General features: G+C 25.5%; 7 protein-coding genes across 7 annotated transcripts, besides 15 other annotated features; 4 read left to right on the top strand and 3 right to left on the bottom strand.

Annotated features, from left to right (window-relative positions):
* Positions 1–60: 60 nt before the first annotated feature.
* EDI_195680 (thiamine pyrophosphokinase, putative) lies at positions 61–723 on the top strand (the record flags this gene model as incomplete). Its single annotated transcript, XM_001738802.1, has 1 exon — positions 61–723. The coding sequence occupies one exon, from the start codon at positions 61–63 to the stop codon at positions 721–723; it is 663 nt and encodes a 220-aa protein (XP_001738854.1).
* Positions 724–726: 3 nt separating this feature from the next.
* Positions 727–798: a sequence feature (AT_rich).
* Positions 799–813: 15 nt separating this feature from the next.
* On the top strand, positions 814–2,322 carry EDI_195690 (uncharacterized protein; the record flags this gene model as incomplete). Its single annotated transcript, XM_001738803.1, has 2 exons — positions 814–2,066; positions 2,124–2,322. 2 exons carry the CDS (start codon positions 814–816, stop codon positions 2,320–2,322), a joined length of 1,452 nt encoding a protein of 483 aa, XP_001738855.1.
* A 7-nt stretch (positions 2,323–2,329) lies between these two features.
* Positions 2,330–2,419: a sequence feature (AT_rich).
* Positions 2,418–5,066, top strand: EDI_195700 (DNA repair endonuclease xp-f / mei-9 / rad1, putative; the record flags this gene model as incomplete). The annotated part of the gene is made up of 1 exon (XM_001738804.1): positions 2,418–5,066. One exon carries the CDS (start codon positions 2,418–2,420, stop codon positions 5,064–5,066), a length of 2,649 nt encoding a protein of 882 aa, XP_001738856.1.
* Positions 4,459–4,487: a sequence feature (AT_rich).
* Positions 5,056–5,132: a sequence feature (AT_rich).
* Positions 5,133–5,191: 59 nt separating this feature from the next.
* Positions 5,192–5,228: a sequence feature (AT_rich).
* A 51-nt stretch (positions 5,229–5,279) lies between these two features.
* Positions 5,280–5,415: a sequence feature (AT_rich).
* A 15-nt stretch (positions 5,416–5,430) lies between these two features.
* EDI_195710 (40S ribosomal protein S3-3, putative) lies at positions 5,431–6,165 on the bottom strand (the record flags this gene model as incomplete). The annotated part of the gene is made up of 1 exon (XM_001738805.1): positions 5,431–6,165. The coding sequence occupies one exon, from the start codon at positions 6,163–6,165 to the stop codon at positions 5,431–5,433; it is 735 nt and encodes a 244-aa protein (XP_001738857.1).
* Positions 6,166–6,220: 55 nt separating this feature from the next.
* Positions 6,221–6,330: a microsatellite.
* Positions 6,284–6,381: a microsatellite.
* Positions 6,382–6,415: 34 nt separating this feature from the next.
* Positions 6,416–6,487: a sequence feature (AT_rich).
* A 27-nt stretch (positions 6,488–6,514) lies between these two features.
* Positions 6,515–6,563: a sequence feature (AT_rich).
* A 4-nt stretch (positions 6,564–6,567) lies between these two features.
* On the top strand, positions 6,568–7,954 carry EDI_195720 (pumilio, putative; the record flags this gene model as incomplete). The annotated part of the gene is made up of 2 exons (XM_001738806.1): positions 6,568–6,759; positions 6,824–7,954. The coding sequence occupies 2 exons, from the start codon at positions 6,568–6,570 to the stop codon at positions 7,952–7,954; spliced, it is 1,323 nt and encodes a 440-aa protein (XP_001738858.1).
* A 155-nt stretch (positions 7,955–8,109) lies between these two features.
* Positions 8,110–10,038, bottom strand: EDI_195730 (long-chain-fatty-acid--CoA ligase, putative; the record flags this gene model as incomplete). Its single annotated transcript, XM_001738807.1, has 1 exon — positions 8,110–10,038. One exon carries the CDS (start codon positions 10,036–10,038, stop codon positions 8,110–8,112), a length of 1,929 nt encoding a protein of 642 aa, XP_001738859.1.
* Positions 8,150–8,179: a sequence feature (AT_rich).
* A 285-nt stretch (positions 10,039–10,323) lies between the features above and the next one.
* Positions 10,324–10,388: a microsatellite.
* A 3-nt stretch (positions 10,389–10,391) lies between these two features.
* Positions 10,392–10,442: a sequence feature (AT_rich).
* An 18-nt stretch (positions 10,443–10,460) lies between these two features.
* EDI_195740 (suppressor of ty, putative) lies at positions 10,461–11,139 on the bottom strand (the record flags this gene model as incomplete). The annotated part of the gene is made up of 3 exons (XM_001738808.1): positions 10,461–10,629; positions 10,674–10,933; positions 11,029–11,139. 3 exons carry the CDS (start codon positions 11,137–11,139, stop codon positions 10,461–10,463), a joined length of 540 nt encoding a protein of 179 aa, XP_001738860.1.
* Positions 10,644–10,664: a sequence feature (AT_rich).
* Positions 10,893–11,036: a sequence feature (AT_rich).

Below are 11,139 nucleotides of genomic sequence, written 5' to 3' on the forward strand. Positions count from 1 at the left end.
CGTCAAGTTTACTAATAAAACCTTTATGGGGTTTCAAGGATATAAAAAAATGATAAATTAATGAACGGACCTTATGCAATCATTTTTACAGGTGGTCATTATGATGACCACCCTGATGCTAGTCAGTTTTACCAATCACTCATTGATTCAAGTTCATTCTTTATTTGTGCAGATAGTGGTGCTGACCATGCATCCGAACTAAAAAGAACACCACTTTTTATAGTTGGAGATATGGATAGTGTTAGCCAAGAAACAATAAAACATTTTAAAAATGTAAAGCAAATTCAATTTAGGTGTGATAAAGACTATACAGATACAGAAATTGCTATTAGTAAATGTATTGATGAGGGGTATAAAAACATTGTGTTATGTGGCGCAATAGGAACTAGATTTGACCATTCTTTATCAAATGTACTTTCACTAATCCGTTTGAAAAATGAAGGGGTTGAAGCAAAAATAATAAATTATTATGAGGAAATATTTGTTGCCAAACCTTATACTGAGATAGAAGGAAAACAAGGTTGGACAATTAGTTTTCTTCCATTAACATCGTCTGTAACAAATGTAACAATTTCTGGTTGTCAATACTCATTATCTTCATCTAATTTACAGTTTGGCTATTCGTTAACAGTGTCAAATGTAATAACTTCACCAAAAGCAGTTTTTACATTTGATGAAGGAGAGGTTATTGTTGTAATTACTCGACCAAATGGAGTTGCTTAAAACTTATTTTTAATGAAATTTAAATAACTCAATTTTAAAATTTTAATTTTGTTATAATCAAAAATAAGAAAAAAAGATCTATTAATTTCTATGTCCAAACAGGTTACAAGAAAACAGTTTAGTAGTACTTTAAAAGCAACACAACGATTAGGGCGTAGTGCAGCAGAAAAAGCAAGTTCTATATCGAATGATCTTGTTCCACCTTTAAGTCAGAAACTTATTTCAAAAAATAAAGTTGTTATTCCGATAAAAAGAAAAAGTTTTAGAGTAGAAGAAAAAGGAAATCAAGAACGTCAAACAACCCCATCTCAAGAGCTTTATGAAGAAAAAAAAATGGAAGAAGAAAATCCTTTTATTGTTGAACCTGAAAATGATTTATCAGAAAGTTATATTAATGAAATATTAACTCAAAATATTGAGACTGAAGAAAAGAAACAAAGTAATGAAGAAGAAAAAACAATAATCAATGAAGAATTCTTAAAATCTAATAGTAGTCAAAACGAAGAAAAACAAGAACAAATCTTTAAAGTTCCTTCAATTGAGAAAAGTATTATAGAAAGAGAAAGGTTAATTTTAAAAGATGAACACTCAGAGATAAAAACTGATGATATATTTTTTAAAGATAATATAATGGAAGAGGAACTGACAGAATCAAAAATTAATCAAATACTTGATTTTTGCTGTAAACGATATCATTCTGGATTGAGTTCTATTCATTGTGTTGATATACTAGATAGGATTAAACTTTCATTAAGAATTGACTCAACAAATCAAACAATAAAAAGATTAATAGAAGTTGCGTACTGCCCTCAATTTAGAAATGAAGTTCTCAAAGAGGCAAGGTTTATTGATGGATTTAATAAACTAATAAAATCAGAAGATAATAATTCAAAGAAAAATGATATCGAATTATGTTGTGAAGGAAAGACATGTGAAGAAAGTTTAATTGGTATTTTATTTGAAATGTTAAAAGATGAGAGTAAAAAAAATTATGTTATAGAAATGTTTGAAGGAATATTTGCTTCATATCCAGTTGTATTATCACAAATATATCAATTTATTGTTTCTAAGAGAAGTAAAGGATTAAACGATAGTAGTCTTATTAAAATATTAGAATCAAAAACTATGTGGGGGTTTGATTGTAGTCCAATAAATAATGAAATAGAAAGTATTATCTGTTCTTTTTGTAATAAGAAAGAAAGTGATGAAGATTTTGATTTTTTGTTAAATGGGGTTTATGACATTATTATTTCTGAAAGTATTGAATATGTTAATCAAAATGTGTTATATCAATTAATTGAAACGTTACTTAAACTTGTTAAAGATATTAAAGATTTAAAAGAGTTTGTTTTATTTATTTTAAATAGTTAAATGAAAAAGAACAAATTCATTTAAAATAGAATTAGACATATAATAATAATTTCAAATATGATTGTTGATTTATGGAAAAATAATGATTGTATATTTACACTTGAAAATCAAAAAGATATAGTTATATTACAACTTGAATTAAAGTCTAATTACGTTGACAATGAATCTATAGATGAAGTTATTGATAGAATAGAAGAAATAATGAGAGATTTTAGAAGAGATATTTGATTGAATGTTTTTTATTTGAAAATTTAAAATTTATATTTTACTTTTTAAAAAATAACATAAAATAAACTTTAAAATTTATTTTTTTATTTCTTTTAATGGAACAGTTTGTCGATAAAGTTGCACTACAAGTAATTTCTTGTAAAAGTTTTACTATATTATCACATGGATATTTATTACCAGAAATATCATTAAGTGCAGTGCATAAAGATATGAAAATGTATTTATCACATAACAAAAGTGTTCCAGCTATTTTTCTTATTAACGCACCACCTCATATCTTTCATCACTTTAAATTATATTCTGAAGGTCTTACATTTGATAGTTCAACAATAAAAGAAATAAAAAAAAGAAAATCAGAACAAACATTATATAATTTTATTCGATCAATAGACTATAGTGGAGTTGATTCATCTTCAATTTCTCAGAGTGGTGTATCAGAATTAAATCAAGCAAGTGTTGTTTCTTCAATTGAAGATATTTATATTCCATTATTATCTATTGATTATAAATTAAGTGTTGAAAAACGAAAAGAATTATATAAAAATGGAGGAATATTTTTTATTACAACTCGTATTCTTATTTCTGATCTGATATCAAATGAATTCAATTGGAATAATTGTATTTTTTATATATTTGATATTGAAGATATTCAAAAAAGATTTAATATTTCTTTTGTAGGACAAGTCTTTTTAACGTTAACAAAAAATAAAGGACTTTTACGATGTCTAACACAAAAAACACATCAATTAGTTGTTGTTCCTAAAATTTATGAAAGAATAAAAGAAATATTTAGAATAGATAAAGTATTCTTCTTCTCTTATACATTTCCTGAATTAATTAAAATAAGAAGTGAATTTAAATTTTTTAATGTAATTCAACTCAAATTACAAATGGCTGACTCAATGAAAATAATTGAACAAGGAATTTTTGAATCAATGAAATATATTGCAATAGAAATACGTCATCGTTTAAACATACAGTCAAATGTATTACCTGATTCAATGTTATTATTTGGAGAATTTGAAAAAAGAATTAGTAATTATAATAAAGGTATAAATTATGATTCTGATATTGAGTCAATGTGTGTTGATATTAAAACACTTCGTCATTTAATGTTTTCATTATATATTCTAAATCCAGTTTTATTTTTTATTCAATTAGAAACAATGAAATTACTTGTATGGGGAGAAGACTCTTTGTTTTGGTTAGGAAAGAAAACAATGGAACTTGTAACTGAAACAACAAAAGCAAGACTTTGGAATAAAGATAAATTTTTAATAGAAAAACAACCGAAACATATTGAAATGATGAATATTATTAAACATGAAAATGAAAAAGGAAATGACGTCGTTATCGTTGTAAGAAACCAACAAACTAAACAAGAATTAATTCATTCATGGAATGTTGATGATGGGACACTTTTAGACATTTATCAACAATGGTTTGATAAAAAAAATGAATTAGAAAAACATATCAAAGAAATTCATTTAAAGTATAGAACTGATGCTAATTCAAAAATAAAAAAATGGAAATTTGTACAATCAGAAGGAATTAATTTAAATCAAAAAATTGAAGGAGAAAATGGAGAAGTGATTGACATAGATGATAAAGATGATATTAAACCAGAAGATGAAATTATTTTTGGATATAACAATGTTATGTATGAAATGTCACAAAAATTTTATTTAACACAACAAATGATTATAGAAGAGACTCAACAAAAATTAAGTCAAATGAAAAAGAAAAATGAGCCATTTAATTGCAGAGAATATAAAGGAAGAATTAATAAAATTATAACACAAAATGAAATGAATAATGAATTATTTTGGGATAAACCTAAAGCAATTATTTTATACAATTGTTCGTTGTGGGTTACAAGAGTGTTAGAAACTTATGTTCATTCAAGAGATGAAGAAATTAAACTATATTTATTATTTTATGAAAAGTCATATGAAATGATTAAATATCAACAAACAATTTTAAGAGAGAAAAACGCATTTGAACATTTAGTTAAAACTGAAATGAAAAGTAAAGAATTAAATATTAATCAAAAAGAAATAGAAGTTATTCCTATTCAAGATAGAGTTAAAACAATTATAGTTGATATTAGAGAATTTAGATGTGAATTACCTTTTCATTTATTTAATCAAAATTTTAAATTAATACCAAAACAATTAGAAATTGGTGATTATATTTTATCTCCAAATATTTGTATTGAAAGAAAGTCTGCTATAGATCTTGCTGGTTCTTTAAAATCAAGAAGAATTAATAAACAAATTCAAAATATGTTTAGAAAATATAATACTGTTGTATTACTTATTGAGTGTTATTCTTCTGAAGGATTTGAACAATACGATAGTTCAAAGACTGAACAAGTATTAAAACCTTATACTAATATATTCACACAATTAATTATTGAATTTCCTCAATTAAAAATTGTTTGGTCATATTCTCCTCAAATGACAGTTCATATCTTTAATGACCTAAAACAAAATGATTCAGAACCAACTGAAGAAGATTGTAAAATGATTGAAAGTGATGATGATTTAACTAATTGGAATGCTCTTGAAGTACTTAAACGAATGCCTGGAATTACTACTAACCAACTTTTTGATATTGAACATAATCCTAATCTTACATTTTCAAAACTTATACAAATGAATGAAGAACAATTAAAAGATATAATCAAAGACGACAAAAATGTTAAACTCTTCCATCATGCTTGTAACCTTCAATTTAAATAAAACTTTTTGTTTAAAAGCAATTTATTTTTAAATGTATTAATAATCTTAAAAAAACAAAATAATTTTGAAGAATAAATTTCATTATTAGTTGCAAACCTTTAACATATATAATTTTGTTGATACTGTATAATAATAATTACTATTTAAAGAATATAAATATAACAAGTATTATGCAAAAAAATAAATAGATTATTAATCATCTGATAAGGAATCAAATATTTATTAAAGTATAAATATCATTTCTTAAATGAAAGAAAAAATAAATAATAATGAATTTATTTTCTTTTTTAATTATTTAAAATATTCAAAGAAATAATAGTTTATATATCTGTTTAAATATAAAATAAATCAAAAAGCAATTTGCTTATTGTTTGTTAGCTGGAATAACTTCAGTTTTAACAGTAGTTGATTCATCCTTTGGAGTCTTAATTTCAACAACATCAGGAATTCTAGCAGCTGGTCCATTCTTTCCAGATGGGTCAGTGTCTAACATAATGGTGACTTTAATACCAATGATACCCATACGAAGGAGGACACATCTAACAGCAGATGAATAGAATTGTCTAGTAGCATTACCAGATTTGATCATATATCCTTCCTTGAAGACCATTCCTTGAGCTCTTTGTCCTCTTAATTTACCAGAGATGGAAACTTCACATCCTTTAGCACCTGATTCCATAATAAGTCTCATAACTGATCCAACAGCTCTTCTGACTGGAAGACCTTCAGCAATCTTATATTTAATAGATTCAGCTTGAGAAACTGGGCAAAGTCCTCTAGCAAGAACTTTTTCAACGTAAAGTTCAATCTTGTCTTTTGGGAATCCAAATCTGGCAATAAGAAGATTGGTTAATTCATGAATTCTTCTTCCTTTATCTCCAATGATGTTAGTGGTTCTTGTAGCTCTAATAATAATTTGGAATTTAGATCCATTCTTTCTAACTTCGACACCTGAATATCCATCAGCTGAAAGTTCTCTTTGAAGGAGTTCATTAAGTTCAGCATAGAAAACTCCATCAGCAACAAATTTATGTTTTCTGGAAATGTTAGTCTTGAGAACATCAACATTAAGGGCTTTGGTCTTAGTGAGGCAGAACATCAGTGTCACTTTTTTTTTTTTGTTCTTTGTTGAAATACCCTAAAACAGGGTTAATAATTAGAATTTAATAAATTAAATTAATATATTGTAAATTTAATTTAATTAATTCTAGTTAATGATAAATAGAATAATATAAAAATTAAAAAATAACAAAAATAAATAAAAAAATGTAATAGTATCATTAAAAAATAAACTTTAAAAAAATATTTAAAAAAAAACGATTTTTAATACAAAATAAGAGAAAATGCAGATTTTTATAAATTTTACAAAACAAAAATTATTAGTTTTTTAAATAAATTTCGAAGAAAAATAAAAAAAAAAAGAAGTAATGAAGAGAGGAAATAAAACCATTTTTAATTAAAAAGTAAAAATTTAAAAAAATAGATAAACTTAATAAACAACATGGAGTCCCCACTTCTTAAAAGTGTTTTATCTCTTCTTGGAGAAGATGAAGATAATGAAAAAGATGTAGAGTCTTTAAAGAGTCTTATTTATGATACACCATATGAACCAATAACCATTCAACCACCAAAAGAAATGATGGCAAATATGGAAAGACCAAATTCAGTTCCATTAAACAATGCAGTTTATAATGTTTGTTAAAAAAATGAATATTAATTTAATTCAAATAACGTACAATAAATATTAATGAATTTAGGCACCACCTTTTATTCCAAGAAGAAAAATTTCAAGTAAAACTACTTCTGCTAATTGTATTTCACCAAGCTTTTATCAGATGAGTTCAAGAGTTAAACAACTCGTTTCTAGTCCACCCACATATAAAAAGTCTAATAGTACTTCAATCACTTCTCATATAAAAATTCAACAAACTAATAATTACACAGTTACTGACTTATGTAAAGATCAACAAGGAAGTAGAAGAATCCAAACATTTTTAACTACTGCAAAAGAATTTGAGATTACAGAATTATTTGATAGTATCAAAGGAGATTTATATGAATTAATGAATGATTTATTTGGAAATTATGTTGTTCAAAAATTCATTGAATTGGGAAATGATAAATTGCGTCAATTTGTACATTCTATTATTAGAGGAAGGGTTGTTGAATTATCTAAACATATGTATGGATGTAGAGTTATTCAAAAAGTTATTGAGCGTAGTAATACAAATGAAAATGAACGTATTTTCAATGAAATTGAAAAGAGTATTATTGAATTAATTGAAGATCAAAATGGAAATCATGTTATTCAAAAAATTATTGAAAATTATTGGGAGTGTATAGAAAAAATTCTTTATGCTCTTCAAGGACAAATTGAAAAATATTCAGGACATGGATTTGGATGTAGAGTGATGCAAAGGATTATTGAAAAAAGATTTGACAATTTTAATAATCAAATTTTTCAAGAATTACAAGGTAATATTATTGTACTTTCAATGAACCAATTTGGGAATTATGTTATTCAACATTTATTAGAATTTGGTAATGACATTATTAGAGAAGCAATTATTAATGAAGTTGAACATGTTTTCTTTGAAAGCTCTTTATTAAAATTTTCTTCTAATGTAATGGAAAAGTGTGTTCAATTTGGTCCTTCTAATAAACAACAAATCCTCATTAAAAAATTGTTTGATTGTAGTGATGATATGATTTATAAAATGATGAAAGATCCTTTTGCTAATTATGTTCTTCAGCGAATGTTTACTATGATGAATAATGATCAACGTTTACAATTCTATACTTCCTATGTTCAAAGAAATATTACTTCATTAAGAAAGAACATTTATGCAAAGCATTTATTAAATTCATTAGATGAATCAATGAAATAAATCATTTAATACTTTGGATTCATTGAACAAAGATTAAGTTTTTATAGTTACACATAAATGATGCTTTTATTATTTAGTTTAATCTTTCATTTTACAATTTTTTTAAGTCTTTAAAAAAAAAAAGAAAAATGAGTAAAATAAGTAATTCATTCAACTTAATTTATAAGTAATTCAGTGATTTCTTTTTCAAAATACTTTTTTATATTATTTCTTTTAATTTTTAATGAAGGTGTAATTAGATCTCTTTCGATATCAAAAGGATATGGATGAAGAATAATACGTTTAACTTTTTCATATCCCATAAGCCCATGTTCAGTTGCTACTTTATTTAAATCATTTAATATCATTTCAATAATTTGGTGGTTTTTACAAAGTTCTTCATCTGTTTTGTTTTCTAATGGTGTTCCAATAATTTCTTTTCTTAAGAATATAAATTGAGGAACAACAATACCATATAAATAATTTAAAGTTGATTTACCATCAACAAAAATATCCTTAACATAGTTAGATTCTTGAAGAATATTTTCTATTTTCTCTGTTGAAATATATTCTCCTTGTGAAAGTTTAAAAATATTGTTTGCTCGTGCAATGATTTCAAAATCATGATCTTTACGATACTTAACAATGTCATTTGTTTTAATCCATCCATCTTTTATATGTTCATTATTATATTCTTCACTTTCTTTGTAATACCCTTTAAATCCAGCAGTAGTTTTAAGATATATTTCTCCACAGCACTCTTCATTTTGAGTACAAAATCCCATTTCAGGAACACACTCCATTTTTGCCATAACAGTTGGGTATGGTCTTCCAGCTACATCAAGATGAACTCCATTTGAAAATTGTGATGCTAATCCCATTCCTGTAGTTTCTGTTAATCCATAACCAATAAATAAAGCATCTACAATAACTATTCTAAAAAATTTAGCAATTTCTTCTGTCAAAGGAGCACCAGCACTTATAATAATTTGTAGTTTACCTCCAAACTTTTCCTTGATCGGACCAAAAAAGATGTTATCAAAACTTGGGGTTAAAGCAGTTGGTTCAAATTCTAATCGTTTTTCTTTTAAGTAAAATGCACTACTATAAATTAGTTGTGTTAAACAAGATGTTTCTCTTAATCCTTCCATTACTTTACTATAAATAGTTTGAAGAACTCGCGGAACAGCAGCAAGAACTACAGGTTTCATTAATTTAATATCTTCTACAAGTGTTGGAATACCTTGAGACATTAAACCAATAACTCCACCAAGACGGTATATTGTCATTTCTAAGACTATAGCAAAAACATGAGCTAGTGGAAGGAAAGATATACTAGACATTGGGTCAGTTCCTCTTGGATGTAATAACAAAAGTTCTAAAGGAATTCTTTCAACTAAACTTGTTGCACATGAAATCAAATTTTCATGAGTTAAAGGAACTCCTTTAGGAAATCCAGTAGTTCCACTTGTATACATTAATAACGCATCATCTTCTGGTTTAACTTTTGTTAATAAAATATTAGTATTTGTAAGTCCTAATTTATAGATATCAAGAAATGAAGTCAAAATTCCATCTTTTGAAGGTTGTTCTACTTCAAATTCATTAATAAAAATAATATTTCTCAAACAACCAACTTCTTCTAAAACTTTAATTTTTTCATTTGAAGTAAAAATATATTTAAGTTCTGCATGTCCAATAATATATTTAACAGCTTCTTTACCAAGACTCTCATACAAACTACAAATTCTTGCTCCAATATAACTACACGCAATAAAAAGATAATGCCATTCAAGTCTTCTTCTAGAAAAGAATCCTAAATTATCTCCTTTTTTAATTCCCATTTTAATTAACCCACGTGCAATAGTTTTTGAATATTCTAAAACTTCTTTATAAGAATAATATTCATAGTCTCCTCTTTTTCCTCCTGGAATATATTTTCTTTCTCCAATAAAAGGGTGATCTGGGTCATCTTCTACCCAGTGTTCTACTGCATCAATAGGGCTATGAATTAATGGATGATCTGAAACAAGTAATTTATTTCCATTTTTTTCATAGTCATCAGGATATATATAAACAGTATGTTTACTATGGTCTGTATCCATTATTTAAATATGTTTTATTCTTATAACATTTATGAGTTCATTCTAGAGATTGTTTTTCAAGTGACCCAGAAACGAGTGGAAGTTTCTCTCCAAATCTCCTTTTTCCTTACTTTTTTTCAAGTCTCCAACCAAACTTTCTCCATAACCTCACACTTTTTACTAATGCTTTAATTATTTTTTTTTCTATTTCATTTTACGTTATTGAAATTTGGGTGTCAAAAACTTTAGTTCCTAAAACATATCATCATAAACACAGATGGAATTTATCAAATTTCCCTGTTTTTGTATAAACGAAAATAAAAATAATATGAAAATAAAAACACTCTTAAATAGACCATTAAAAATAAAAAATGATATTAAATAACATTATTGTTTTATTTAATAATTTGAAAAACAAAAATAATCTTAAGAAGAGAAAAATGTTATTTTCTTAAACAAAACACTTGAATATCATTCACTGCAGCAGTACTCTCTATTTCAGGAGAAACACTATCTTCACACGAAGCAGCGTATAAACCACACACATAAGTATCTTTCATGCCAAGAACCTTTCCTATAAAACTTCTATCAGGTCGAAGTAATGATAACATACTAATGATTAGAAGAAATAATAAATAAATAATTAAGAAACAAACCCAGTAAAGTTACTAGAAACGTAATCTTCCCAATTATCGAAATATCGTTTGCAATTATCACAACCATCTCTTTGAAATTGTTCTTGACTCTTAATTAATCCACATATTTTACAACAGCGTAATGTATTAAAATTACTTGGGATAACAGGGTCCATTGATTCACGATATCTTCTTTGTTCGATAATATCATCATTGACAATAGGATCATCAATACTAGTCATATTAAAAAAAAAAGAAAATATATATTTTTTGCAGTTTTTCTTTTTTTATATTTCTTTTTTTATATAATAAAAAAATAATTTATTAAACTATTAAATGAATTAACTTTCATTATAAAAGATAAAGTAAAATAAACATTTTTTTGCTTATAATTCTTGTTGATAATCAGACATATAATCATCAACATCTTCCATTGCAATAATAACAAGATCAATGTTACTATAAAAGTACTTATGTTCATCGTCAT

This window comes from Entamoeba dispar, genomic scaffold (genome assembly GCF_000209125.1).
Source record: "Entamoeba dispar SAW760 scf_1105229461699 genomic scaffold, whole genome shotgun sequence".
NCBI classification, from domain to species: Eukaryota; Evosea; order Mastigamoebida; family Endamoebidae; genus Entamoeba; species Entamoeba dispar.